At 46.5% G+C, this 26,689-nt stretch overlaps 1 protein-coding gene across 1 annotated transcript in view; it reads right to left on the bottom strand.

Moving 5' to 3' along the window:
• LOC140202461 (uncharacterized) overlaps positions 1-26,689 on the bottom strand; it is a 349,311-nt gene that overhangs the window by 262,431 nt on the left and 60,191 nt on the right. The window contains exons 3-4 of the mRNA XM_072267325.1: positions 17,321-17,505; positions 8,489-8,712 (exon numbers count right to left, since the gene is read on the bottom strand). Coding sequence (XP_072123426.1) covers positions 8,489-8,712; positions 17,321-17,505 — 409 coding nt within the window. The remainder of the gene's footprint in view (positions 1-8,488; positions 8,713-17,320; positions 17,506-26,689) is intronic.

Genomic DNA, 26,689 nt, shown 5'->3' with positions numbered 1-26,689 from the left:
TTGTTTGATAAAGTGGCAACATTACTCTTACTTTTATATGGTAACATATATGTACTTTGACAATGAATTTAATTTGAACCTTGAACAGGCATTGAGCACATGATCCTCACACGCGGACGCAGGCACTGACTGCACGATCCTCACGCGTGGACGCAGGCACTGACCGCACGATCCTCACGCGCGGACGCAGGCACAGACCGCACGATCCCCACGTGCGGACGCAGGCACTGACCGCACGATCCCCACGCGCGGACGCAGGCACTGACCGCACGATCCTCACGCGCGAACGCAGGCACTGACCGCACAATCCTCTCACGCGCAGACGCAGGCACTGACCGCACGATCCCCACGCGCGGACGCAGGCACTGACCGCACGATCCTCGCGCGGACGCAGGCACTGACCGCACGATCCTCGCGCGGACGCAGGCACTGACTGCACGATCCTCACGCGCGGACGCAGGCACTGACCACACGATCGTCACACGCAGACGCAGGCACTGACCGCATGATCCTCTCACACTGCTGCATCACCACGTCTTGTGGGGCACCACATCAACCTCCCCCATGTCCCAGGATGGCTGTGCACAGACCGACCCAAGTGCAGGTCATTCCCAGCCACAGCCCAAACCCACCATTCCACCACACGTTGTTGCTGCCCACAGGATGCTGTGATGGTGTGACATGTGTGTGAGCTGTGTTTGGGTACCATATCACCTCCCCCAAGTCCTGGGACTCTATCCCACAGTGAAAACAACTTTAGCAGCCTCAGCATCAAGAACCTGCACACAGAGAGAACCCACCAACAGTGGAACCTCACCACCAGCAAGACAACCCACAGTGAGTTCAGCCACAGCGCGGAGCAGTGTAGGGCTCTCATGTTGTCTCCACCAAGTCCCTGACAGCAGGTTACGGCAAGAGACAGAACCGGTCACACAGATCACACCTCACAGAGGTCAGATGAACACAGCCTTACCCAAACACACAGAGAAGCAATGGTGACCAACACTCCACACCTCCCTTTCAGTGCAACAGATCCCTGTGAAACTCGATCCCACAGACTGTTTATCTGCCTTCACTAATTACCTGGTAATGACATTGTTCGGTGACTCACTGGTAGAGTGACGGCTGCCCCACAGAGATCAGGCATCCCAGCTGATCTCACCGGCATCATTAATTCATCAGCACCAACAGCCCATCCCACATCCTCAGTAACAGACTCCCACCCCCACCCGTCAGGATACATAGAATACAGAACATTACAGCATAGTCCAGGCCCTTCCACCCATCATGTCCTGCCAACATCTTAATGACCCAGTCCATAGCAAGTAAAGCCCTCCCCCTATCGAGCACATCTACATTGAGCGCTGTCCCATGAAAGCAGCATCCATTATCAAAGACCCCTACCATGCAGGCCAAGGCATCTTCTGCTGCTGCCATCAGGAAGGAGGAACAGGAGCCTCAAGACCAACACCACCACATTCAGGAACAGTTGTTACCCCTAAACCATCCGACTCTTGATCCCTCACACATGGACACGGGTACTGACCAACTGACCGCGCAGTCCTCGTGCACAGACACGGGTACTGACCGTGCGGTTCTCGTGCACAAACACGGGTACTGACCGCGTGATCCTCATGCACGGACACGGGTACTGACCAACTGACCGTGCGGTCCTCGTGCACAGACACGGGTACTGACCGCGTGATCCTCATGCACGGACACGGGTACTGACCGCGTGATCCTCGTGCACAGACACGGGTACTGACCAACTGACTGCACGATCGTCATGCACGGACACGGGTACTGACCAACTGACCTCGCGATCCTCGTGCACAGACACGGGTACTGACCAACTGACCGCACGATCGTCATGCACGGACATGGGTACTGACCAACTGACCTCGTGATCCTCGTGCACAGACACGTGTACTGACCAACTGACCACACGATCCTCATGCACGTACACAGGTACTGACCGCATGATCCTCACGCATGGACACGGGTACTGACCGCGTGATCCTCACGCATGGACACGGGTACTGACTGTGTGATCCTCACATACAGACACAGGTACTGACTGCGAGACACTGGTTCTGAATGAATGTGTGTCAGTCTGATAGAACTACATAAAGAAACCAGAGATTGCCGAATGTGCTCCTGGTTAAACACCGCACATATATGAGGCCTCTCAGAAACGTCAGTCATTCAGATGCTTTCTGATACCAACGTGCTATGATGTGTGCAGTAAATAGGCTGTAATCGTGTCCCTATACAAACCATTGTCTCTGTAGTGGGAATGTCTGTGGGTTGAATTCCTGAATATTTGACAGGAATGGGGACTCATGGGAATCTCTGGACAGCAGCAGACCTCTGCACATTACCACAACACTTACAGAGTACTCAGAAATACAAGAAAGTATTGCTGCAGTTACTGAGGGTAAATGACATTAAACACTCTGCAAACTGCCTCTTGTTTAGACATACAACATGGTAACAGGCCCTTGAGCCCAAAGAGACCGTGCCACCCAATGACGCCAATTTGATGATTAACCTCCTAACCCATATGTCTTTGGAATATGGAAGGAAACTGGAGCACCCGGAGGGGCATACAGGGAGAACATACAAACTCTTTAAAGACAGTAGCAGGAATTGAACCCCAGTCACCGGCACTGTAACAGCATTACTTTAACAAGGCACTGGTGAGGCCTCTCCTTGAGTATTGTGAACAGTTTTGGGCCCCTCATCTTAGAAAAGATGTGCTGGTTTTGGAGAGGATTCAGAGAAGGTTCACAAGGATGATTCCAGGAATGAAAGGGTTATCATATGGGGAAAGTATGATAGCTCTGGGCCTGTACTCACTAGAATTCAGAAGGATGAAGGGGGGATTTCATTGAAACCTTTCGAACATTGAAAGGCCTAGACAGAGTAGATGTGGAAAGGATGTTCCCCATGGTGGGAAAGTCTAGGACAAGAGGGCACAGCCTCAGGATAGAGACTCGCCCTTTCAAAACAGATGCAGAGAAATTACTTTAGCCAAAGGGTGGCGAATTTGTAGAATCTGTTGCCACATGCAGCTGTGGAGGCCAGGTCGTTGCGTGTATTTAAGGCAGAGATTGGTAGGTTCTTGATCGGATATAGCAACAACGGTTACAGGGAGAAGGTTGCGAACTGGGGTTGAGAAGGAGAATAAAAAAGGATCAGCCATGATTGAATGGCGGAGCAGACTCAATGGGCCGGATGGCCTAATTCTGCTCCTATGTCTTATGGTGTTATGGTCTAACCACTACACTACTGTGTTATCCCTTTCTCCAAAGCTCCAGTTTGGAAAGTCTCTAAAACAAAAACTTCACACTTAGAAGTTTCTTCCCCCAACCAGTTAATCTAATCAGCCATTCTAGTTCATCCGCACCACCTCTCTATCTATTATCTCCATTACTGCACTGTAAACACTTTAAACCACTGTTTATAATGCTGTTTACATTGAAAATACATGTTGGTATTGATGCATATTTTGTTCCATACCTGCACTGTAACCCCTAACAGTATTTTTACAGAAGTAGTTATTCTTTACAGTTATTGAATGTTGTTTTGTATTGCATTTCACACCGTGACCAACTCACCACAGCAAATCCCTAATACATTTGGACACTGTACATCTGCTCATTAATGCAAATATGTAATCAGCCAATCATGTGGCAACAACTCAAGGCATAAAAACATACAGACATGGTCAAGATTCAATTGTTCTGTGAGCAAGAACACCTTGTTAATGAGAAAGGTCAGAGGAGGATGGCCAGACTGGAAGGAAAGCAACAGTAACTCAAATAACCAGACATTACAACAGTGATGTGCAGAAGTGCATCTCTGAATGCACAACGTATCAAATCTTGAAGTGAACGGACTACAGTAGCGGAAGACCACAAAAATATACTCGCCATTTACACTCAGTGGCCGTAGTATCTAATAAAGTAGCCACTGAGAGTACATGGTGAACAAAGTTGATCGTTGATAAACCGTGAAATATTAAAACTCCAGAGTAAGAGTAAGAAATGGAATTTGATAGAAAACAAGGTGAGACAGTGGAACGCAAACACGAGATGCTGGAAATTCAAGCAACACACGCAAAATGCTGGTGGAATGCAGCAGGCCAGGCAGCATCTAAAGTAGTGGTCACCATCCTTTTTAAGCCCAAGATCCCCTACCTCGACCTTAGTGAAAGGCAAGAACTATCTACTAAATACTTTAGAGAAAAAACAACTCATATTGTACTTCCAATTTGAGGCCTTTTATTTGGGTTAATTGTAATTGAATTACACAAAATACTTTTGTCAAATTTTCAAATTAATTCAAAAAAGAAAACACTGTAACTAGCATATCAAACAGGCCATAGCTGTTTTTCTTTAAGAATATTACAATACTTCACACCTTTAATTCTAAGTTTTATTACTTAATTTTATTTCAACATGAAAAATAAATGAATAAAAAATGACTATTGCACTCAGTGTGATGACTGGGGCTGAATACTTTCTCTTAGTTCCCTGAAATTTGGCTCATAACTACAGACAGCCAGTTTGAGACAGTCTGTGCGGCGTCTGGCAGTAAGACAGCTCCTGTACTTAGATTTAATAATTTTCATCTGTGAAAATGCAATTTCACACAGATAAAGTTGACCCGAAGTAGGCACCGACTTTTAGCGCTATAAAACCAACGTGCACACCGCACATTGCTGGGCCCCATCAGTAGTAATTGCCACCAGTTTATGAATGGGGATGTCATTTTCACAGACATTTTTTAAACTCATTGCAAATATCCTCACCTCTCATTCTCTCCTTTAATTGCAAAAGAAAAGAGTGAGGAAGTCCTCCTTTGTTGTAAAATCCTGGAAAGCCATTCTGACAAATACAACATGCTGAGCTGTTTGCATTACACCCAGGGATTCATCAAACCGTAGTGAAAAATATCCACGTCCTCTGACAGTGACTCTACCCTCCTTGTCACTGTTGCAGGACCAAGCGGTATATTATGTATTGCAGTTGTGATGTCATTTTTGTTTTTAAAGTCATTAAAAACAGTCTCCGCGGTCATGGCCATTGCTTCCTTGAATAAATCGCCATCTGTAAAAGGCTTCACACATCAAAGTTGCTGGTGAACGCAGCAGGCCAGGCAGCATCTCTAGGAAGAGGTACAGTCCACGTTTCGGGCCGTGACCCTTCATCAGGACTAACTGAAAGAAGAGCTAGTAAGAGATTTGAAAGTAGGAGAGGGAGGGCGAGATCCGAAATGATAGGAGGATACAGGAGGGGGAGGGATGGAGCCAAGAGCTGGACAGGTGATTGGCAAAAGGGATATGAGAGGATCATGGGACAGGAGGCCCAGGGAGAAGGAAAAGGGGGAGGGAGGAAGCCCACAGGATGCGCAAGGGGTGTAGTGAGAGGGACAGGGGGAGAAAAAGGAGAGAGAGAAAAAGAATGAGTGTATATAAATAAATAACGGACGGGGTACGAGGGGGAGGTGGGACATTAGTGGAAGTTTGAGAAGTCAATGTTCATGCCATCAGGTTGAAGGCTATCCAGATGGAATATAAGGTGCTGTTCCTCCAACCTGAGTGTGGCTTCATCTTTACAGTAGAGGAGGCTGTGGATAGACATGTCAGAACGGGAATGGGATGTGGAATTAAAATGTGTGGCCACTGGGAGATCCTGCTTTCTCTGGCGGACAGAGCATAGGTATTCAGCGAAACGATCTCCCAGTCTGCGTCAGATCTCGCCAATATATAGAAGGCCACATCGGCAACACCTGACGCAGTATATCACCCCAGCCAACTCACAGGTGAAGTGTCACCTCACCTGGAAGGACTGCCTGGGGCCCTGAATGGTGGTAAGGGAGGAAGAGTACGGGCATGTGTAGCACTTGTTCCACTTACAAGGATAAGTGCCAGGAGGGAGATTGGTGGGGAGAGATGGGGGGGTCTCGGCCCGAAACATCGACTGTATCTCTTCCTGGAGATGCTGCCTGGCCTGCTGCGTTCACCAGCAACTTTGATGTGTGTTGCTTGAATTTCCAGCATTTGCAGAATTCCTCATGTTTGCATCTGTAAAAGGCTTCTTGTGTTTAGCCAAAAGGTGACTTACACAAAATGATGCTTCAGTGCAGCCTTATTTTGAGCAGCATGTTTTGTGAGAGATGATTGCTGGGCCTTCAACCCAGATTTCAGCTCCTCAACTTTCCTGGCACGAATTGCGCTCTTTGGGGGTAGGTGTCTTTAAATTCCTGGTGGTTGGTGTTGTGGTGCCGCTCCAGATTCCCTCTTTTAGTCAGTGCTTGTGTTTGGTGGCACAACATACATACACACTTGTCTTTCACCAAGGTAAAAACAAATTCCTCTTCCCATTCTGGATGGAATTTGTATGTTTTCGCCTTCTTTCATGAAGCGAGTGCCATATATTGATGTTTGCGACAGTCTGCACTCTTAGCTAATCGAATTGGTCACTTTGATGCAGCACAAGCTGAGCTGAAAACGCGGTGCATAGCGGGGGAGCGACACACATGCGCACCAGGCAGAAAGAACGGAACTAAAACCCCGCAACCCAGAAACAATCTCTCTTTACAAACAGCTTTCAGTAGCGGAAGTATTGCTATATTACCATTATCCTAATTAGTATTACTCATTTTTATAATGCTCACATTAAAACAGTATTTGTGTATTTATTTTTCGATTTTTTTCGGATCTACTGGGAAAGTCTCAAAGGTCGACCGATCAATCGCGATCAATGGGCTGCTGACCACTAACCTAAAGGAGGAAGTACTGTCAACGTTTCCGGCTGAGACCCTTCGTCAGGACTAACTGTAGAAGAGATAGTAAGAGATTTGAAAGTGGGAGGGGGAGGGGGAGATCTGAAATGATAGGAGGAGACAGGAGGAGGAGGGATGGAGCTAAGAGCTGGAAAGTTGATTGGCAAAAGGGATACAGAGTTGGAGAAGGGGGAGGATCATGGGACAGGAGGCCAAGGGAGAAAGAAGGGGGAGGGGGTCCCAGAGGAAGATGGAGAGCAGGCAAGGAGTGATTGTGAGAGGGACAGAGAGAGAGGAAAGAAGAAAAAAAGGGGGGAATAAAAATAATATTAAATAAGGGATGGGGTAAGAAGGGGAGGAGGGGCATTAACAGAAGTTAGAGAAGTCGATGTTCATGCCATCAGGTTGAAGGCTACCCAGACAGAATATAAGGTGTTGTTCCTCCAACCTGAGTGCAGCTTCATCTTGACAGTGGAGGAGGCTGTGGATTGACATATCAGAATGGGAATGGGACGTGGAATTAAAATGTGTGGCCACTGGGAGATTCTGCTTTCTCTGGCGGACAGAGCGTAGGTGTTCAGCGAAACGATCTCCCAGTCTGCGTCGGGTCTCGCCAATATATAGAAGGCCACATCGGGAGCACCGGACGCAGTATATCACACCTGCCGACTCACAGGTGAAGTGTCGCCTCACCTGGAAGGACTGTCTGGGGCCCTGAATGGTGGTGAGGGAAGAAGTGTAAGGGCAGGTGTAGCACTTGTTCCACTTACAAGGATAAGTGCCGGGAGGGAGATCGGTGGGGAGGGATGGGGGGAGATGAATGGACAAGAGAGTCACATAGGGAGCGATCTCTGCTGAAAGCAGAAGGAGGGGGGGAAGATGTGCTTGGTGGTGGGATCCTGTTGGAGGTGGCGGAAGTTACGGAGAATTATATGTTGGACCCGGAGGCTGGTGGTGTGGTAGGTGAGGACCAGGGGAACCCTATTCCTAGTGGGGTGGCGGGAGGATGGAGTGAGAGCAGATGTGCATGAAATGGGGGAGATGCGTTTGAGAGCAGAGTTGATGGTGGAGGAAGGGAAGCCCCTTTCTTTAAAAAAAGAGGACACCTCCCTCGTTTGGGAATGAAAAGCCTCATCCTGAGCCTGGAATGAAAGTGGAAACCTGATTGGATGAGGACTAACCAACACTGGACTAGATATGCCTAGGCATCATCCCCTGATGAAGATGGCAGAGGCAGAATTTGTCATTGAAATGTCGATTAAAATCAATACCTGTACCCAGCTGGAAACCCGAGAAGAGTTTATTTGTCAGATATACCAGGAACGCACTGGGTCATTTTTCATTAAAACACAAAGCACAAATTATAACCAAGCTCCGAAACACTTAAACTAGTCACTGATAGTACTCCACAGACTTGACCAATCGGCCACCTCAGATTCACCAATCCACACAGTTACACCAGAGCAAACCCATCCACCTGGGCTGGTGCAGCAGCAAAACACTGGGCTGTAGCACCTGCTGTCTCGCTCACAGACACACTGGCCTGTCTCCGCCCTTCAGCCCAAGCCACCACTAACTGGAGAGCATATCCGCCTGCTCTCCCCTTCACCAGCACCTGTCAGCCAGACAAGCAGCAGACACCTCCATCCACAGCACATCCCAACCCCCGGCATAAATCAGAGGACACTTCACTTACCAACTTCCTCCTAAGCTTGACCTTCACCCTGCTGCCTGAGGAATTGTGGGAACACTCCAGCCAGCCCAGGTGTTCGTCCACAGACACACTCTTCCTCATGTACAGGAAGCAGGACCTGGAGGAGGAGACATGGGGCTCGCTGGTGCTGGTCCTCAGGTGCCACTGATCAGCTCCTTCCTTGGAGACTCCCTCACTGGTATCTCGCCTCCTCTTCCACGACTCATCTGGTGGGGGGGGGGGGGGGGGGTGGAGACAACCAGCAAAGAACAACTGTCAGCAGACCAGCGACAAACTCGGGGTCCAAGTTCATCACTCCCTGAAAGAGGCTAGACAAGCTGATAGGGTGGTTCAGAAGGCAGATTGCATGCTTACCTTTGTTAGTACAAAAGTCAGTCAGTTATATTGCAGCTTGGCTGTGAGGCTAGGCACAGCTCCAGTGCCGTATTCAAGTTTGCTGATGACACCACTGTCATTAGCTTAATCAAAGGTAGATAGGAGGGAGACTGAAAATCTGGCTGAGCAGTGCGAAAACAACAACCTCTCACTCAATGTCAGCAAGGCCAAGGAGATGATTGTTGACTTCAGGAGGAGGAAATCACAGGTCCATAGAAACATAGAAACATAGAAAATAGGTGCAGGAGTAGGCCATTCGGCCCTTCGAGCCTGCACTGCCATTCAGTATGATCATGGCTGATCATCCAACTCAGAACCCTGTACCAGCCTTCGCTCCATACCCCCTGACCCCTTTAGCCACAAGGGCCATATCTAACTCCCTCTTAAATATAGCCAATGAACTGGCCTCAACTGTTTCCTGTGGCAGAGAATTCCACAGATTCACCACTCTCTGTGTGAAGAAGTTTTTCCTAATCTCGGTCCTAAAAGGCTTCCCCTTTATCATCAAACTGTGACCCCTCGTTCTGGACTTCCCCAACATCGGGAACAATCTTCCTGCATCTAGCCTGTTCATCCCTTTAGGATTTTATATGTTTCAATAAGATCCTCCCTCAATCTTCTAAATTCCAACCAGTATAAGCCTAGTTCATCCAGTCTTTCAACATATGAAAGTCCTGCCATCCCAGGAATCAATCTGGTGAACCTTCTTTGTACTTCCTCTATGGCAAGGATGTCTTTCCTCAGATTAGGGGACCAAAACTGCACACAATACTCCAGGTGTGGTCTCACCAAGGTCTTGTACAACTGCAGTAGTACCTCCCTGCTCCTGTACTCGAATCCTCTTGCTATAAATGCCAGCATACCATTTGCCTTTTTCACCGCCTGCTGTACCTGCATGCCCACTTTCAATGATTGGTGTATAATGACACCCAGGTCTCGTTGCACCTCCCCTTTTCCTAATCGGCCACCATTCAGATAATAATCTGTTTTCCTGTTTTTGTCAGCAAAGTGGATAACTTCACATTTATCCACATTAAATTGCATCTGCCATGAATTTGTCCACTCACCTAACCTACCCAAGTCACCCTGCATCCTCTTTGCATCCTCCTCACAGCTAACACTGCCGCCCAGCTTCGTGTCATCCGCAAACATGGAGATGCTGCATTTAATTCCCTCATCCAAGTCATTAATATATATTGTAAACAACTGGGGTCACAGCACTGAGCCTTGCGGTACCCCACTAGTCACTGCCTGCCATTCTGAAAAGGTCCTGTTTATTCCCACTCTTTGCTTCCTGTCTGCTAACCAATTCTCTATCCACATCAATACCTTACCCCCAATACCGTGTGCTTTAAGTTTGCACACTAATATCCTGTGTGGGACCTTGTCAAAAGCCTTTTGAAAATCCAAATATACCACATCCACTGGTTCTCCCCTATCCACTCTACTAGTTACATCCTCAAAAAATTCTATGAGATTCGTCAGACATGATTTTCCTTTCACAAATCCATGCTGACTTTGTCCGATGATTTCACCGCTTTCCAAATGTGCTGTTATCACATCTTTGATAACTGACTCTAGCAGTTTCCCCACCACCGATGTCAGGCTAACCGGTCTATAATTCCCCGGTTTTCTCTCCCTCCTTTTTAAAAAGCGGGGTTACATTAGCCACCCTCCAATCTTCAGGAACTAGTCCAGAATCTAAAGAGTTTTGAAAAATTATCACTAATGCATCCACTATTTCTTGGGCTACTTCCTTAAGCACTCTGGGATGCAGACCATCTGGCCCTGGGGATTTATCTGCCTTTAATCCCTTCAATTTCCATGAGCCAGTCCTCATAGGAGGATCAGAGGTGGAGAGGGTCAGTAACTTTAAATTCCTCGGTGTTATAATTTCAGAGGACCTGTCCTGGGCCCAGCATGTGAATGCAATTACAAAGAAAGCATAGACTTCCTTTGGAGTCTGCGAAGATTCAGTATGACATCTATAACTTTGATTAATGTATGTGGTGGACAGTGTGTTGGTTGCCTGGTTGCATCACAGCCTGTTATGGAAACACCAATGCCCTTGAAAGTTAAATCCTACAAAAGTAGTGGATATGGCCCAATCCATCACAGGTAAAGCCCTCCCTACCATTGGCTACATCGACATACAGCACTGTCACTGGAAAGCAGCATCTATCATCAGGGACCCCCACTACCCAGGCCATGCTCTCTTCTTGCTGCTGCCATTGGGAAAAAGGTACAGGAGCCTCAGGACTCACACCACCAGGTTCAGAAACAGTTACTACCCCTCACCCATCAGACTCTTGAACCAAAGGGCTTCACTCAATTTCACTTGCCCCATCATTGAAATCTTCCCACAATCTATGGACTCACTTTCAAGGCCTCTTCACTTAATGTTCTGGATCAGTGATTCTCAACAGGGGTGCTTACGTGTCCTAAGGGAGTACGTTCCGGGAAATAGAAGTTGTTGGGGGTGTTCAAGATTCTTGGGGGTGGGGGTGGCAAGTGGCACCCTAACTTGATGCACGAGACTTGACCGACTGTTAGTAGAGCAGGTACTTCCAAAAGGGATGGGGACTGGAACACAGGAAGAACCATAGCTCAACAGACAGCAAGCACTCATCATCACAACACATCTGAAACTCGGCGATCTCATCTGACCTTACCAACCAAACAGACATTATTGGGTATGCATAAATTAGCAACCAGGGTACCCAACAGTTCATCTTCACTGACAGCATGGAACAAGTTCATGCAATTTAAAAGCTGTCAAGTCAAGTACACCCTCTCAACTTTCTCTACAGAAAACTGATCGCGCAATGATACAGCACTGGCTGGAAACAAATGGTGAAATTGAACCAATCAGTGAACTCACTGACCCCAAGGATTCATCTTAAAGTATTCAAAGAGACCTTGGCTTCATATGTGCAGTAAAAAACCACCTTTAGGGATTATGAGACCTTATATGACTGGTCAACCATGTTAACTGGAATAGTATAAAGGTAGCTTGCTGAACACCATTTCTATCCTGACTAGCATTTAGATTCATATCCAAATCCTTGTCAATGTAAATTTTGTTGTTGCGATTATCTTCATCTTCACCTCTCCGTTAACACTATTCCATCCACGTCAACTTGACGCCGTCAACATCTGATAAGCATTCCCAGTTTGTGTTAATTTTTTATTTCAATTTAGCCCAGTTACTAATGGATAAATACATACAGCACAATCTCTGAGTCTGAAGGTGATGACGTCTTGAATTCTAACTCTGCTAAGAAACAGAAACTACAGGAAGTGCGTCAATACAATGTTACATATGTAGAGAATGGTTTTATTCCTCTCCTGTCAGATCAACAATATAATGTGTGTCTTATTTGTAATACTGCATTGCCTAATGAAGCCTTTAAACCATCAAGATTACAGGAACATTTCCGTAAAAGAGATCCTGAAAAGGCTACTTATGGTATTACTCAGTTGCAGAAGATGAAGGAAGCATTTGAAAAGTGTTGCACCCTTGAGTCATTTGCCAGGAAAGCCAAAAATGACCTTGATAGTGGTTTCATTGCTTCTTACACCATTTCCAAAATGATAGCAGTGGAAAGTCTCATACGATTGGTGAGCGATTAATAATGGCTGCTGTATCAGAAGTGCTCACCACTGTTCCCAAAATGGATACCAGTATTTTAAAATCAATTCCTCAGAGTAACAACTCTGTAGCTCATCATATTGATGAAATGATTGAAGACACTGAGTATCAACTATGCACGGAGCTACAAAAAGCAGAATTTAGGATACAGATAAATGAGTCAACTGTGTGAGACAATGAGACATTGTTAATGGCATTTGTTTATCAAAAATGGCAAAGTTTATGAAGAGCTTCTCTTTTGTAAAAAGTTAAAACAAGTATCAATGGAGAATCAATCTGCAACGAGCTCGAAATGTATATTGAGGATAAAAGTATTCCGATTAGGAACGTGATTTCTTGTGCAACTAATATAGCATATGACAGGTCACCATGTTGGTTTAGTGACATTTATGAAAAAAGAAATTCCAAGTCGGTTTGCAATTCTTTGTGTATTTCATCACCAATATCTCACAGCCAGCAACTTTTTCCAAACATGACTCTTGTAATATCTGCTATCAACAAAATTAAAGCTTATCGATTAAATAAAGGAATATTTTGTCAGTTATGCCAAGATAATGATGAAGAGCTTGAATGCTTGCTTCTTCACACTAAAGTGCGTTGGATGTCAAAGGCTGCTCCTTAAAACATTTCTTTGATCTTTTTGACACTGGTTGAATTTTTACTCAAAGTCAACAAGACTTTGGGAAACAAGTTTGAATGTCTACGTGGAGATGCGGCATACCTAGCCGATCTGTATGACAAAGTGAACATTCTAAATATGAAACTGCAGAGTGAGAATTTCAATTTACTCCAGGCAAAAAGTGCAGTGTCCACTTTTATCAGAAAATTGGAAATATATAAGCAAAACATTGGGAGAAGAATGTTCTCATAGTTTCCCGGCATGGAAAGTATGGCACTCTCTTTCAAAAAGACCATGATTTGCAAGAGTACTACTTAGACCTGCAGTCACGGAAGAAAGATTTTTTAGAATCATTTCAAGGATTTGAATAATCTGGAAATTCCGGACTGGGTAACTAACCCATTGCAAGGTAGAAGAACAGGAAGAGAGCTTGCAAGAAGAAATTATCAACATTCAGAATAATGAAGAAGCAAAATGCTTTTCAAAAATGTTGGCTTTTGTGGAATGTGAAGTTTCCTGACCTTTGGAGAAGAGCCAAACTGCTCTCCATTGCCCTTCCATCCTGCTCTGTTGAAGGAGGCTTCAGTAGAGTGAACCACACACTCACAAAAAACAGAAACCGCTTGGACATTGTTATGCATGGGGACTTGAGGCTTTTGTTGTCACAAATTGAACCAGGTATTCAACTCTTGCTAAAAAACCATCAAGCTCAAGGATGGTACAGCACACAGATATTGTGTAAGCTAGGTTTAAAGACAAATAAAATTTTAAGCAGAATAATTTTTCTTATGTTAGCACATGGTAGACATGCTTTAAACTATGGGGGGGCACCGGAAAATACATTGAGCCTAAGAGGGGTGTTGGCAAGTATGAAGGTGCTTTAAGGGAGCATTGGTAAATATGAAAGTGCTTTGGGGGCATTGGGCTACAAAAAGGTTGGAAAACACCGTTCCAGATATTCATTCACTAACAAAAGAAAATCTACAGACGCTGGAAATCCAATCAACACACACAAAATGCTGGAGGAACTCAGCGGGCCAGGCAGTGTCTATGGAAAAAGTACAGTCGACGTTTCAGGCAGAGACCCTTTAGCAAGACCCTCGGCTAAAGCAGGTTTCTGCCCGAAACGTCAACTGTACTCTTTTCCACAGATGCAGTCTGGCCTGCTGAGTTCCTCCAGCATTTTGTGTGTGTTGTCTAGATAGTTGTTGCTTACTTGGTTAGTTATTACTTGTTTCTTTTCTTTGTATTTGCAGTTTGTTGTCTTTTGCACACTGGTTGAATGCCCAGTTGGCGCAATTTTTTGTTGATTTTATTATGGATTTATTGAGTATGCCAAGAAGAAAATTAATCTCAGGGCTGTATATGGTGACATATACATACTTTGACAATAAATTTACTTTGAACTTTATAAAATAGTCAGGCTGCATCTCAAATATAGGAAGGATGTCAAGGCGTTGGGGAGAGCACAGAAGAGGTTCACCAGGATGCTGCTTGGATTAGAGAACTTGTGAGAGGTTGGACAAACTTGGGTTGTTTTCTCTGGAATGTTGGAAGCTGAGGGGAGGTGGTATCTCTTTCCCAGGGCTGAAATGTCTTAACACCAGAGGGCATGTATTTTAGGCGAGAGAGGATGTGGCTCGGTTAGCGTAGGGTGGGGAGGCTGATTTCAGTATCGCGCTACAGCAGCAGGTTAAAGTCAGTGAGCAGCTCTACCTCTGAGAAGCGGAAGTCCCATCTGGTACGAATCTGCGGGACAAGAACGACGACAGAGTGGCATAATAAAAGGGTTTTACTCGGTATCGTCAGTCACGGTACAGCTCGGGACGGGCGCCAGTGCCCATCGGGCCCACCGAGCGGACCGCGCATGCGCACTCAAAAGCCCGCGCAAAATGGGAGTTTCGGGTGCGCGAAATGGCGGCGGATCTCGGTGGGTCAGGGAGCTGGGTTGGTTGTAGCGTTGCCGCGACTCCTCGGGCAACAGGGTGATGGTGGTGAGTGGAGGAGGCGGCGGGACGACGGTGAGAATAACTCCAAGGGCCAGCACCAGCGAGCCCCCCCCCCCCGTCTCCTCCTCCAGCTGCCGTTCCCTGTACACGAGGAGGAGTGGGTCCGTGGACCAGCTCCTGACCTAGCAGGAGTGTTCTCGCAATTCCTAGGGCAACAGGGTGAAGGTTAATTAATCTCAGGAGGAAGATGGTGAGTGAGGTGATCTCTGATTAATGCCAGGGGGTTGGGTGTTGTGTGGATGAAGGTGTCTGCTACCCATCTGGCTGACAGGTGCCGGACAAGGGAGCAGGCGCAGGCGGATGGATGGCTGTACCGTCGGTGGTGGATTGGGCTGACAGACGGAGACGGGCCAGTGTGTCTGAAAGTGACAGCGTGGGCAACAGTGAGGAGTTTTGCCTACACCCGTCTCGGCCCAAAACATCGACTTTCCTTTCCCTTGATGCTGCCCAACCTGCTGAGTTTCTCCAGTATTTTGTGGATAGAGTGGATGGGGAGAGGCTGTTTCCTATGGTGGGAGAGTCTAAGAACAGAGGACACAGCCTCAGAGTAGAAGATTGTCCTTTATTAGGAGTTTGAAAAGATTCAGCATGTCAACAAATACACTCAAAAACTTCTATCGTTGTACCGTGGAGAGCATTCTGACAGGCTCCATCACTGTCTGGTATGGAGGGACTACTGCACAAAACCAAAAGAAACTGCAGAGCATTGTAAATCTAGTCAGCTCCATCTTGGGCACTAGCCTACAAAGTACCCAGGACACGTTCAGGGAGCAATGTCTCAGAAAGGCAGCGTCCATTATTAAAACCTCCAGCACCCAGGGCATGTCCTTTTCTCACTGTTACCATCAGGTAGGAGATACAGAAGCCTGAAGGCACACACTCAGCAATTCAGGAACAGCTTCTTCCCTCCTGCCATCCGATTCCTAAATGGACATTGAAGCTTTGGACACTACCTCACTTTTTTTTTTAAAAAATAGTATTTCTGTTTTTGCACATTAAAAAAAAATCTATTCAATATACATAATTGATTTACTTGTTTATTATGTTTTATTTATTATTTTTTTTCTCTGCTAGTTTATGTATTACATTGAACTACTGCTGCTAAGTTAACAAATATCATGTCACATGCCAGTGATAATGCTGATGAGGAGGAATTTCTTTAGCAGGAGAATGGTGAATATGTGGGATTCATTACCACAGGTAACCATGGAGGCTAAGTCTTTATGTTTATTTAAGGAAGAGGTTGATAAATTCTTGATTGATCAAGGCAGGAAGGGATATGGGAAGAGGGTTGCAAATCTGGTCATCTTTAGGGAGCGGTGTCTCAGGTAAGCAGCATCCATTATTAAAACCTCCAGCACCCAGGGCATGCCCTTTTCTCACTGTTACCATCAGGTAGGAGATACAGAAGCCTGAAGGCACACACTCAGCGATTCAGGAACAGCTTCTTCCCATCTACCATCAGATTCTTAAATGAAGATTGCACCCTTGGACACTACCTTACTTGTTAAAAAAAAAAGTATCTGTTTTTTGCTTTTTTTTAAATCTATTTAATATATACTGTAATTGATTTACTTGTTTATTATTATTTTTTTCTCTCTTCAGATTATGTATTGCATTGAACTGCAGCTGCTAAGTTAACAAATTTCATGTCACATGCCGGTGATAATAAACCTGATTCTGAAGGCAGGAGATAGGGACTGAGGGGAAATTGGATCAGCCATGATGAAGTGGCGGAGCAGGATTGATGAGCCAAATGGCCTCATTCTGCTCCTGTGTTTTATGGTGCAATATGAGGAATTCTCCAACTTGAGACTGGCCTCATCATGGCAGAAATGGAGGCCAAGGACCAACATGTCAGAATAGGAATGGGGGAAAGGAAATAAAATAACTTCACAGGGAAAGTCTGCTTTTTGCAGATGGTGCAGAAGTACTTAACAAAGATTCCTTTACAGTCCTGATTAAGGTTTTCAGCCCAAAACTAGCTGACTGTTCCCCTCCATGGAGTTCCTCCAGCATTTTGTGTGTTGCGCTGGATTTCCAGCATCTGCACGATCTCTCACGTTTATGGCCTACACCTGCTCCTGTATTTTTGTGTCAGGATTTAACCTGGAGTGGTCTCTGGGTGAGCAGGAATTCCAAAAGGCCAAGGGACTCACCGAGGTCCAGGCCAAACCCAATCTCTTGGGCTTTAGGGCTGAGTGGTGGCCGGTTGTAGCCTCTGTCATCCTGTCCTTTGGGGAGGGTGTGTCCATGGGTGCGGGTGGCAGTGGGTGACTGGCGGATGCTGGGCAGAGTTCGCAGCTTTGCTGTCACATCCCGCTCCAGTCTCCTGTCGGAGTACCTGGGGAAAGAGACAAAAAAAGACAGACTTACCAAATCACCTGGGTGGATATGAACTGGGAGGACAGACAGACAAGGCCCCTCCATTCAAGGTGGGTCCTACAATCTCTTCCTCCCTCTCCCCCAACCCCCAACTGACTGGCTGTCCAGTCTGGGACAGCCCCATGAGTTAGACCGGACCAGGTACACAGTAATACGGTACATCATGAGGCCCGAAGAGGGGTTCACAGCTCTCCTAGTAGCATAGGGTTACATCCCTGGTGTACTCATCTGCCTGGACACTACCCCTGTGACCGGACATAGTATCATAAAGTTATACAACACTACAGCTGTGCCAAACTATTAATCTGCTTAATCCCATTGACCTACACTCAGACCGTAGCCCTCCATACCCCTTCCATCCATGTACTTATCCAAACTTATTTCGAATGTTGAAATCAAACCCAAATCCACCACTTCCCATGGAAATTTGTTCCACACTCCGAACAAGTTTCCACTCTTGTTCCCCTGCAAGGTACTTTGCCTCCCAGGTACCAAGGTCAGGGATGTCTCAGATCGGGTCTATAACATACTAAAAGGGAGGTTAAGCAGCCTGAAGTGGTGGTACATCTTGTTACCAACGATATAGTTAGGAAATGGGGTGGAGTCCTGAAGAGAGAATGTAGGGAGTTGGAGAGAAAGCTGAAAAGCTATGGTCCTGGGTAGTAATCTCTGGATTGCTGCCATTGCCGTGCGCCAACGAGAATAAGAGTAGGATTATTTGGCAGATGAATGTGTGGCTGAGAAACTGGGGCAGGGTTTTCAGATTTCTGGATCATTGGGATATCTTCTGGGAAAGGTATGACCTGTACATAAAGGACAGGTTACACCTAAACCTGAGGGGCACTGATATCCTTGTGGGTACGTTTGCTAGAGCTGTTGGGGAGGATTTAAATTAATTTGGCAGTTGGAATTGGAACTGGAATGATGGGAGTAGTTGGTATACAAGTTGACATCTTGCCTGTCCTTCCTCACATTCTCATTACACACTATGAGGCAGTACGTTGGGAGCTTAACATCCAAGGATACACGTTGTATTGAAAGGACAGGCAGGTAGTAGGCAAGGGGGTGGTGGTGTGGCTCTGGTTTCAAATCCTCAGAAAGAGATGACATAGGACTAGATGATGTAGAATCCTTGTGGGTAGAGTTAAGAAACTGCAAGGATAAAAAGACCCTGATAGAAGTTAGTGCCGTCATCAGTGATGCCCTCACCCACATCTCCTCTATTTCCCGCACTTCAGCCCTCACCCCATCCTCCCACCACCACAACAGGGACAGAGTTCCCCTGGTCCTCACCTACCAACCCACCAGCCTCTGGATCCAGCATATTATCCTCCACAACTTCCGCCACCTTCAACAGGACCCCACAACTAAGTACATCTTTCCCACTCTGCTTTCCGCAGGGATCGGTCCCTCCGCGACTCCCTGATCCACACGTCCCTCCCCATGGATCTCCCAGTCGGCACTTATCCATGTAAGCATAAGTGCTACACCTGTCCCTACACCTCCTCTCTTGCCACCATTCAGGGCCCCAAACAGTCCTTCCAGGTGAGGCAACACTTCACTTGTGAGTCTGTTGGGGTCATCTATTATACTTTATTGTCGCCAAACAATTGATACTAGAACGTACAATCATCACAGCAATACTTGATTCTGCGCTTCCCGCTCCCTGGATTACAAATCAATAGTAAATATTAAAAATTTAAATTATAAATCATAAATAGAAAAATGGAAAGTAAGGTAGTGCAAAAAAAAAAACCGAGAGGCAGGTCTGGATATTTGGAGGGTACGGCCCAGATCCAAGTCAGGTTCCATTCAGCGGTCTTATCACAGTTGGAAAGAAGCTGTTCCCAAATCTGGTCGTACGAGTCTTCAAGCTCCTGAACCTTCTCCCGCAGGGAAGAGGAACGAAAAGTGTGTTGACAGGGTGGGTCGTGTCCTTGATTATCCTGGCAGCACTGCTCCGACAGCGTGCGGTGTAAAGTGAGTCCAAAGACGGAAGATTGGTTTGTGTGTGATGTGCTGCACCGTGTTCACGATCTTCTGCAGCTTCTTCCAGTCTTGGGCAGGACAACTTCCATACCAGAATAAGGCTTTCCGTTCCAGGACATCTCAAATGTCCTCTTTCTTTAAGAATCGTGGTTTCCCTTCTGCCGACATCAATGATGCCCTCATCTACATCTCCTCTATTTCCCGCTTCCTGCAGTGCATCTATAAAAATTAGTGAGGGTTTCAGGGGACAACCAAATTTCTTCAGTTTTCTCAGGAAGTAAAGACGCTGGTGGGCCTTCTTGGCAGTGGACTCTGCTTGGTTGGAACAAGTCAGGTCATTTGTGATATTGACCCCGAGGAACTTAAAGCTTTTGACCTGTTCCACTTGCACATCACCGATGTAAATTGGGTTGTGCGGTCCACTACTCCTTCTGAAGTCAACAACCAATTCCTTCGTCTTGCTGACGTTGAGGGATAGGTTATTGTCTTCACACCATGCCAACAGGTTCTTAATTTCCTCTCTGTACTCAAACCCATCATTACCCGAGATACGGCCTACAATTGTTGTGTCATCAGCAAACTTATATATTGAGTTTGATGGAAACTTGGCTACACAATCGTGGGTGTACAGTGAGTACAGCAGGGGGCTGAGTACACAGCCTTGTGGGGCACCGGTGCTCAGAGTGATTGTAGAGGAGAGCTTGTCCCCTATTTTTACAGCCTGGATCCTGACTGTGAGGAAGTTGATGATCCAGCTGCAGATCTGAGTGCTAAGGCCCAGGTTCCAGAGCTTAGGAATCAGTTTATTTGGAATGATGGTATTAAAGGCAATGCTGTAGTCAATGAAAAGGAGCCTTACGTACACGTCTTTATTCTCCAGGTGTTCCAAGGAAGAACGCAGGGCCAGAGAGATGGCATCTGCCATTGACCTGTTGCTCCGGTAGGCAAATTGCAAAGCGTCGAGGTTGACCGATACGCTGTGGTTGATGTGTAACATAACCAATCTCTCAAAGCACTTCATAGCAATTGATGTCAGAGCCACAGGTCAATAATCATTCAGGCATGCCACCTTGCTCTTCTTCGGCACTGGGATTATTGTTGCCTTCTTAAAACACGAGGGGATCTCAGACTGAAGGAATGAGCAGTTGAAGATGTCAGCAAACACTCCAGCTAGCTCGCTTGCACAGGCCCAGAGAATCCGTCCTGGGACGCCATCTGGGCCCGTCGCCTTCCTTGGATTTATCTTCAGAAAGGCCCTTCTAATGTCCTCTTTGGGGACGATGAATCTCGATGCCACCAGGTCCAGTTCATCCGGAGGGAGCGGGACGCTCCTCTTCTGTTCGAATCTTGCGTAGAATACATTAAGTTCGACAGGAAGAGAAGCGTCACAGTTATTGATATTCCCAGCCTTTACTTTGCACCCAGTGATCTCATTTAGACCCTGCCATAGTCTACTGGCTTCCCTCTGGTTAGCCTGGGCTTCCAACTTGGCTGGATATTGCCTCTTTGCACCCTTAATGGCTTTCCGGAGTTCACGCCTGGATTCCATGTAGCGACTGGTATCCCCGGACCTAAAAGCCGCAGCTCTAGCCTTTAAAAGGGTCTTGACCTCATATTGCATCCAGTGCTCCCGGTGTGGCCTCCTCTACATTGGTGAAACCCGACGCAGATTGGGGGACCGCTTCGTCAAGCACCTCCACTCTGCTCCGTCCGCCACAACAGACAGTATCTCCTGGTTGCCACCCACTTCAACTCTACTTCACATTCCCATTCGGATATGTCCGTACATGGCCTCCTCTACTGCCATGATGAGGCTAAACTCAGGTTAGAGGAGCAACACCTCATATACCGTCTAGGTAGTCTCCAGCCCCTTGGTATGAATTTAGAATTCTCCTCCTGACTGCAATGGGGATAGATGGGGCTGAATTTGTCAGGGGTGTTCAAGAAGGATTCCTGACACAGTATGTGGACCAGCCGATGAGAGGAGAGGCCATACTGGATCTAGTTCTAGGTAATGAACCTGGTCAGGTGGCAGACCTCTTGGGGAAGCATTTTGGTGAGAGTGACCACAACTCCCTTAGCTTCAGCATAGCTATGGAAAAGGATAAAAACAGACAAAATGGGAAAGTGCTTAACTGGGGAAAGGCTAACTATGAAGGGATGAGGCAGGAACTAGCGAGAGTAAACTGGAAACAGATGTTCAAAGGTGAAAGCACAGAAGTAATGTGGAGGAAGTTTAGGGACCACTTGTGCTGGGTTCAGGATAGGTTTGTCCCACTGAGACAAGGAAAAAATAGTAGGAAAAGGGAACCGTGGCTGACGAAACACATGAGGCAACTCATCAAGAGGAAGAAGGAAGCATATGTTAGATATAAGAAGCAGGAAGCAGGAGGGGCTCATGAGGAATGTAGGGTAGCCAGGAAGAAGCTTAAGGAAGGACTTAGGAGAGCTCAAAGGGGGCATGAGAAGGCCTTGGCATGTAGGATTAAGGAGAACCCCAAGGCGTTCTATGCATATGTAAAGAACAGAAGGATGAGAAGAATGAAGGTGGGGCTACTAAAGGATAAAGAGGGCAACATGTGCCTGGAGGCAGAGGAGGTTGGGGAGGTCCTAACTGAATACTTTGCTTCAGTATTCACAAGTGAAAAAGATCTTGATCAGGGCGAAGTCAAAGTAGAACAGGCCTGTGTGCTGGACAGTGTGGAGATTAAGGAGGAAGTAGTGTTGGATCTTCTTAAAAACATCAAGATTGATAAATCCCCAGGGCCAGACATGATATACCCCAGGTTGCTGTGGGAAGTGAGAGAAGAGATTGCTGGAGCAGTAGCTATGACCTCCGAATCCTCTTTGGCTACAGGGGAGGTGCCGGAGTATTGGAGAATGGCAAATGTAGTTCCCTTGTTTGAAAAAGGTAATAGGAAGAATCCTGGGAACTATAGACTGGTGAGTCTTACGTCAGTGGTCTGCAAACTATTGGAAAGGATTCTTAAGGATAGGATCTTCGAGCGTTTGGAGAATTACAGTCTACTCAAGGATAGTCAACATGGATTTGTGAAGGGAAGGTTGTGCCTCATGAGCCTAACTGAGTTTTTTTGAAGAGGTAACAAAAGGAATTGATGAGGGCAGGGCGCTAGATGTGGTCTACATGGATTTTAGCAAGGCATTTGACAAGGTCCCTCACGATAGACTCATCCAGAAAGTCATGAGGCATGGGATCAGTGGAACCTTTGCTGTTTGGATAAAAAAAAATTGGCTTACAGGAAGAAAGCAGAGAGTAGCAGAAGGAAAATATTCTGCCTGGAGGTCAATGACGAGTGGAGTGCTGCAAGGATCTGTCCTGGGACCCCTGCTCTTTGTGATTTTTATAAATGACCTGGATGAAAAGGTGGAAGGATGGGTGAGGTAAGTTTGCAGATGACAGGAAGATTGGAGGAGTTGTGGATGAAGCTGTAGGTTGTCGAAGGTTACAAGAGGATATAGACAGGATGCAGAGTTGGGCAGAAAAGTGGCAGATGGAGTTCAGTCTGGATAAGTGTGAGGTGATGCATTTTGGAAGGACAGACCAGAAGGCTGAATACAGGGTTAATGATTGGTTATTTTAGAGTGTGGATGAACAAAGGGACCTTGGGGTTCGAATCCATACATCCCTCAAGGTCGCTGCACAGGTTGATAGGGTAGTTAAGGCGGCCTATAGGATGCTAGCCTTCATTAATAGAGGGATTGAGTTCAAGAGTAGAGGTCATGTTGCAACTGTACAAATCTCTTGTGAGACCACACAGAGTGTTGTGTTCAATTCTGGTCACTTCATTATAGTAAGGATGTGGAAACTATGGAGAGGGTGCAAAGGAGACTTACTAGGATGTTGCCTGGATTGGAAAATATGTCTTATGAAGCAAGGTTAGCAGAGCTGGGACTTTTCTCTTTGGAGCTTAGAAGAATGAGAAGGGACTTGATAGAGGTCTACAAGGTTATGAGAGGCATAGATAGGGTGGATAGCCATTACCTGTTTCCCAGGGCATGAATAGCAAACATCAGAGGACATATGTACAAAGTTAAGGGAGGGAAGTTTAGGGGAGACATCAGGGATAAGTTTTCTACACAGAGGGTTGTGGGTGCCTGGAATGACTTGCCAGGGATGGTGGTGGAGGCTAAAACCTTAGAGGTATTTAAGAGCCTCTTGGACAGGCACATGGATGAAAGAAAAATAGAGGGTTATGGGGTAGTGTGGGTTTAGTACATTTTTTGGGATTATATGGGTCAGCACAACATTGAGGACCGAAGGGCTTGTACTGTGCCGTAGTGTTCTATGGTTCTGTATTGACGAAGGTAGAGCTGTAGATGTAGTGTATATGGATTTTAACAAGGCATTTGATAAGGTACCCCATGCAAAGCTTATTGAGAAAATAAGGAGGCATGGGATCCAAGGGGACCTTACTTTGTGGATCCAGAACTGGCTTGCCCACAGAAGGCTACTAGTGGTGTGCCTCAGGGACTTGTTCTGGGACCCCTACTCTTTCTGATTTTTATAAACTACCTGTATGAGAAAGTGGAGGGATGGATTAGTAAATTTGCTGATGACACCAAGATTTGGGGTGTTGTGGATAGTGTGGTGGACTGTCAGAGGTTACAGCGGGACATTGATAGGATGCAAAACTGGGCTGAGAAGTGGCAGATGGAGTTCAACCCAGATAAGTGTGGAGTGGTTCATTTTGGTAGGTCAAATATGATGGCAGAATATAGCATTAATGTTAAGACTCTTGGCAGTTTGGAGGATCAGAGGGATCTTGGGGTCCGAATCCATAGGACACTCAAAGCTGCTACGCAGGTTGACTCTGTGGTTAAGGCGGCATATGGTGCATTGGCCTTCACCAATCGTGGGATTGAGTTTAAGAGCCGAGAGGTAATGTTGCAGCTATATAGGACCCTGGTCAGACCCCACTTGGAGTACTGTGCTCATTTCTGGTCACCTCACTACAGGAAGGATATGGAAAGTATAGAAAGAATGCAGAGGAGATTTACAAGGATGTTGCCTGGATTGGGGAGCATGCCTTATGAGAATAGATTGAGTGAACTTGGCCTTTTCTCCTTGGAGCGACAGAGGATGAGAGGTGACCTGATAGAGGTGTACAAGATAATGAGAGCATTGATCGTGTGGATAGTCAAGGCTTTTCCCCAGAGCTGAAATGGCTAGCACAACAGGGCATAGCTTTAAGGTCCTTGGAAGTAGCTACAGAAGAGATGTCAGGGGTAAGTTTTTTTTTTATGCAGAGAGTGGTGAGTGTATCATTTCTTAATGCATGCATTACTAAATGACAATAAAAGAGGATTGTGTGTCCTCATAATTTAATCTAAAAAGTATTCACTCCCTTTAAGTCAGTATTTAGTAGATACACCCTTGGCAGCAATTACAGCCTTGAGCCTATGTGGATGGGTCTATATCAGCTTTGCCCATCTAAGCGCTGCAATTTTTCCCCATGCTTCCCTACAAAACTGCTCGAGCTGTGTCAGATTCCATGGGGTTCATGAGTAACAGCCCTTCTCAAGTCTAGCCATCAATTCTCAATTGGAATGAGGACTGACTTGGCCAGTCCAGGACATTAACTTTGTTTTTAAGCCACTCCTGTGCAGCTTTGGCTTTATGCTTGGGGTCATTGACTTGCTGGAAAACAAAGGTACTCCCAAGTTGCAGTTCTCTTGCAGACTGCATCAGGTTTTCCTCCAGGATTTCCCTGTATTTTTCTGCATTCATTTTACCCTCAACCTTCCAGAGTTGTCCTAGGCTTCTTGGTGGGCTCCCTCACTGGTCTTAAACACAAAATACACGAAACAGGGACAGAGTTCCTCTTGTTCTCACGTACCACACCACCAGCCTGTGGATCCAGCACATTATCCTCGGCAACTTTGGCCACCTTCAACAGGACCCCACCACTGAGCAGATCTTTCCCTCTCCACCCCTCTCCGCTTTCCGCAGGGATCATTCCCTCTGTGACTTGCTGGTCCACACGTCCCTCCCCATGGATCTCCCACCCAGCACTTACCCCTGTAAGCGCAAGTGCTACACCTCTCTTGCCACCATTCAGGGCCCGAAACAGTCCTTCCAGGTGAGGCAACACTTCACTTGTGAGTCTGTTGGGGTCATCTATTGCACCCAGTGCGGCCTTCTCTACATCGGTGAAACCCGACGCAGATTGGGGGACCGCTTCGTCGAGCATCTCCGCTCCGTCTGCCACAACAGACAGGATCTCCCAGTAGCCGCCCACTTCAACTCTGCTTCCCACTCCCATTCAGATATGTTCATACATGGCCTCCTCTACTGCCATGATGAGGCTAAACTCAGGTTGGAGGAGCAAAACCTCATATACCGTCTAGGTAGTCTCCAGCCCCTTGGTATGAACATTGAATTCTCCAGCTTCCGGTAATTCCTTCCCCCTCCCTTCCCCTATCCCTTTGTCACTCTGCCCCCTCCTCCAGCTGCCTATCATCTCCCTCATGGTTCCACCTCCTTCTACTACCCATTGTGTTTTCCCCTATTCTTTCTTCACCTTTCCTGCCTATCACCTCCCTGCCTCTCCTCCCCCACCCCTTTATCTTTCCCCTTACTGGTTTTTCACCTGGAACCTACCAGCCTTCTCCTTCCCACCCTCCCCCCACCTTCTTTATAGGGCCTCTGCCCCTTCCCTCTTCAGTCCTGATGAAGGGTTCCAGCCCGAAACATCGACCGGTCTTTTCCACGGATGCTGCCCAACCTGCTGAGTTCCTCCAGTGCGTTGTGAGTGTTCCTTCACTGGTGGTCTTCTTGGATGGACACTCAGTTTCTGGGCAAATTCACAACTGTGCCATATTCTGTTCACTTCTTGATGATTGACTTAACTGTACTCCAAGGGATATTCAGTGACTTGAAAATTTTCTTGTATTCCTTTCCTGACTTGTGCTTTTCAATAACCTTTTTGCAAAGGTGCTTCATGTTCTTTTGTCTTTGTGGTGTAATTTTTGCCAGGATACTGACTCAACAGCAGTTGGACCTTCCAGATATAGGTGTATTTTTACTACAGTCAATTGAAACACTTTACACACAGGTGATCTCCATTTAACTAATTATGTGACTTCTTAAACGAATTGGCTGTACCATTGATGATTTGGTGTGTCATTTTAAA

The sequence above is a fragment of the Mobula birostris genome, chromosome 9, assembly GCF_030028105.1.
Source record: "Mobula birostris isolate sMobBir1 chromosome 9, sMobBir1.hap1, whole genome shotgun sequence".
NCBI classification, from domain to species: Eukaryota; Metazoa; Chordata; class Chondrichthyes; order Myliobatiformes; family Myliobatidae; genus Mobula; species Mobula birostris.
The sequence above is the reverse complement of the archived record's forward strand: the minus strand, read 5'-3'. Positions and strand labels throughout refer to the sequence as shown.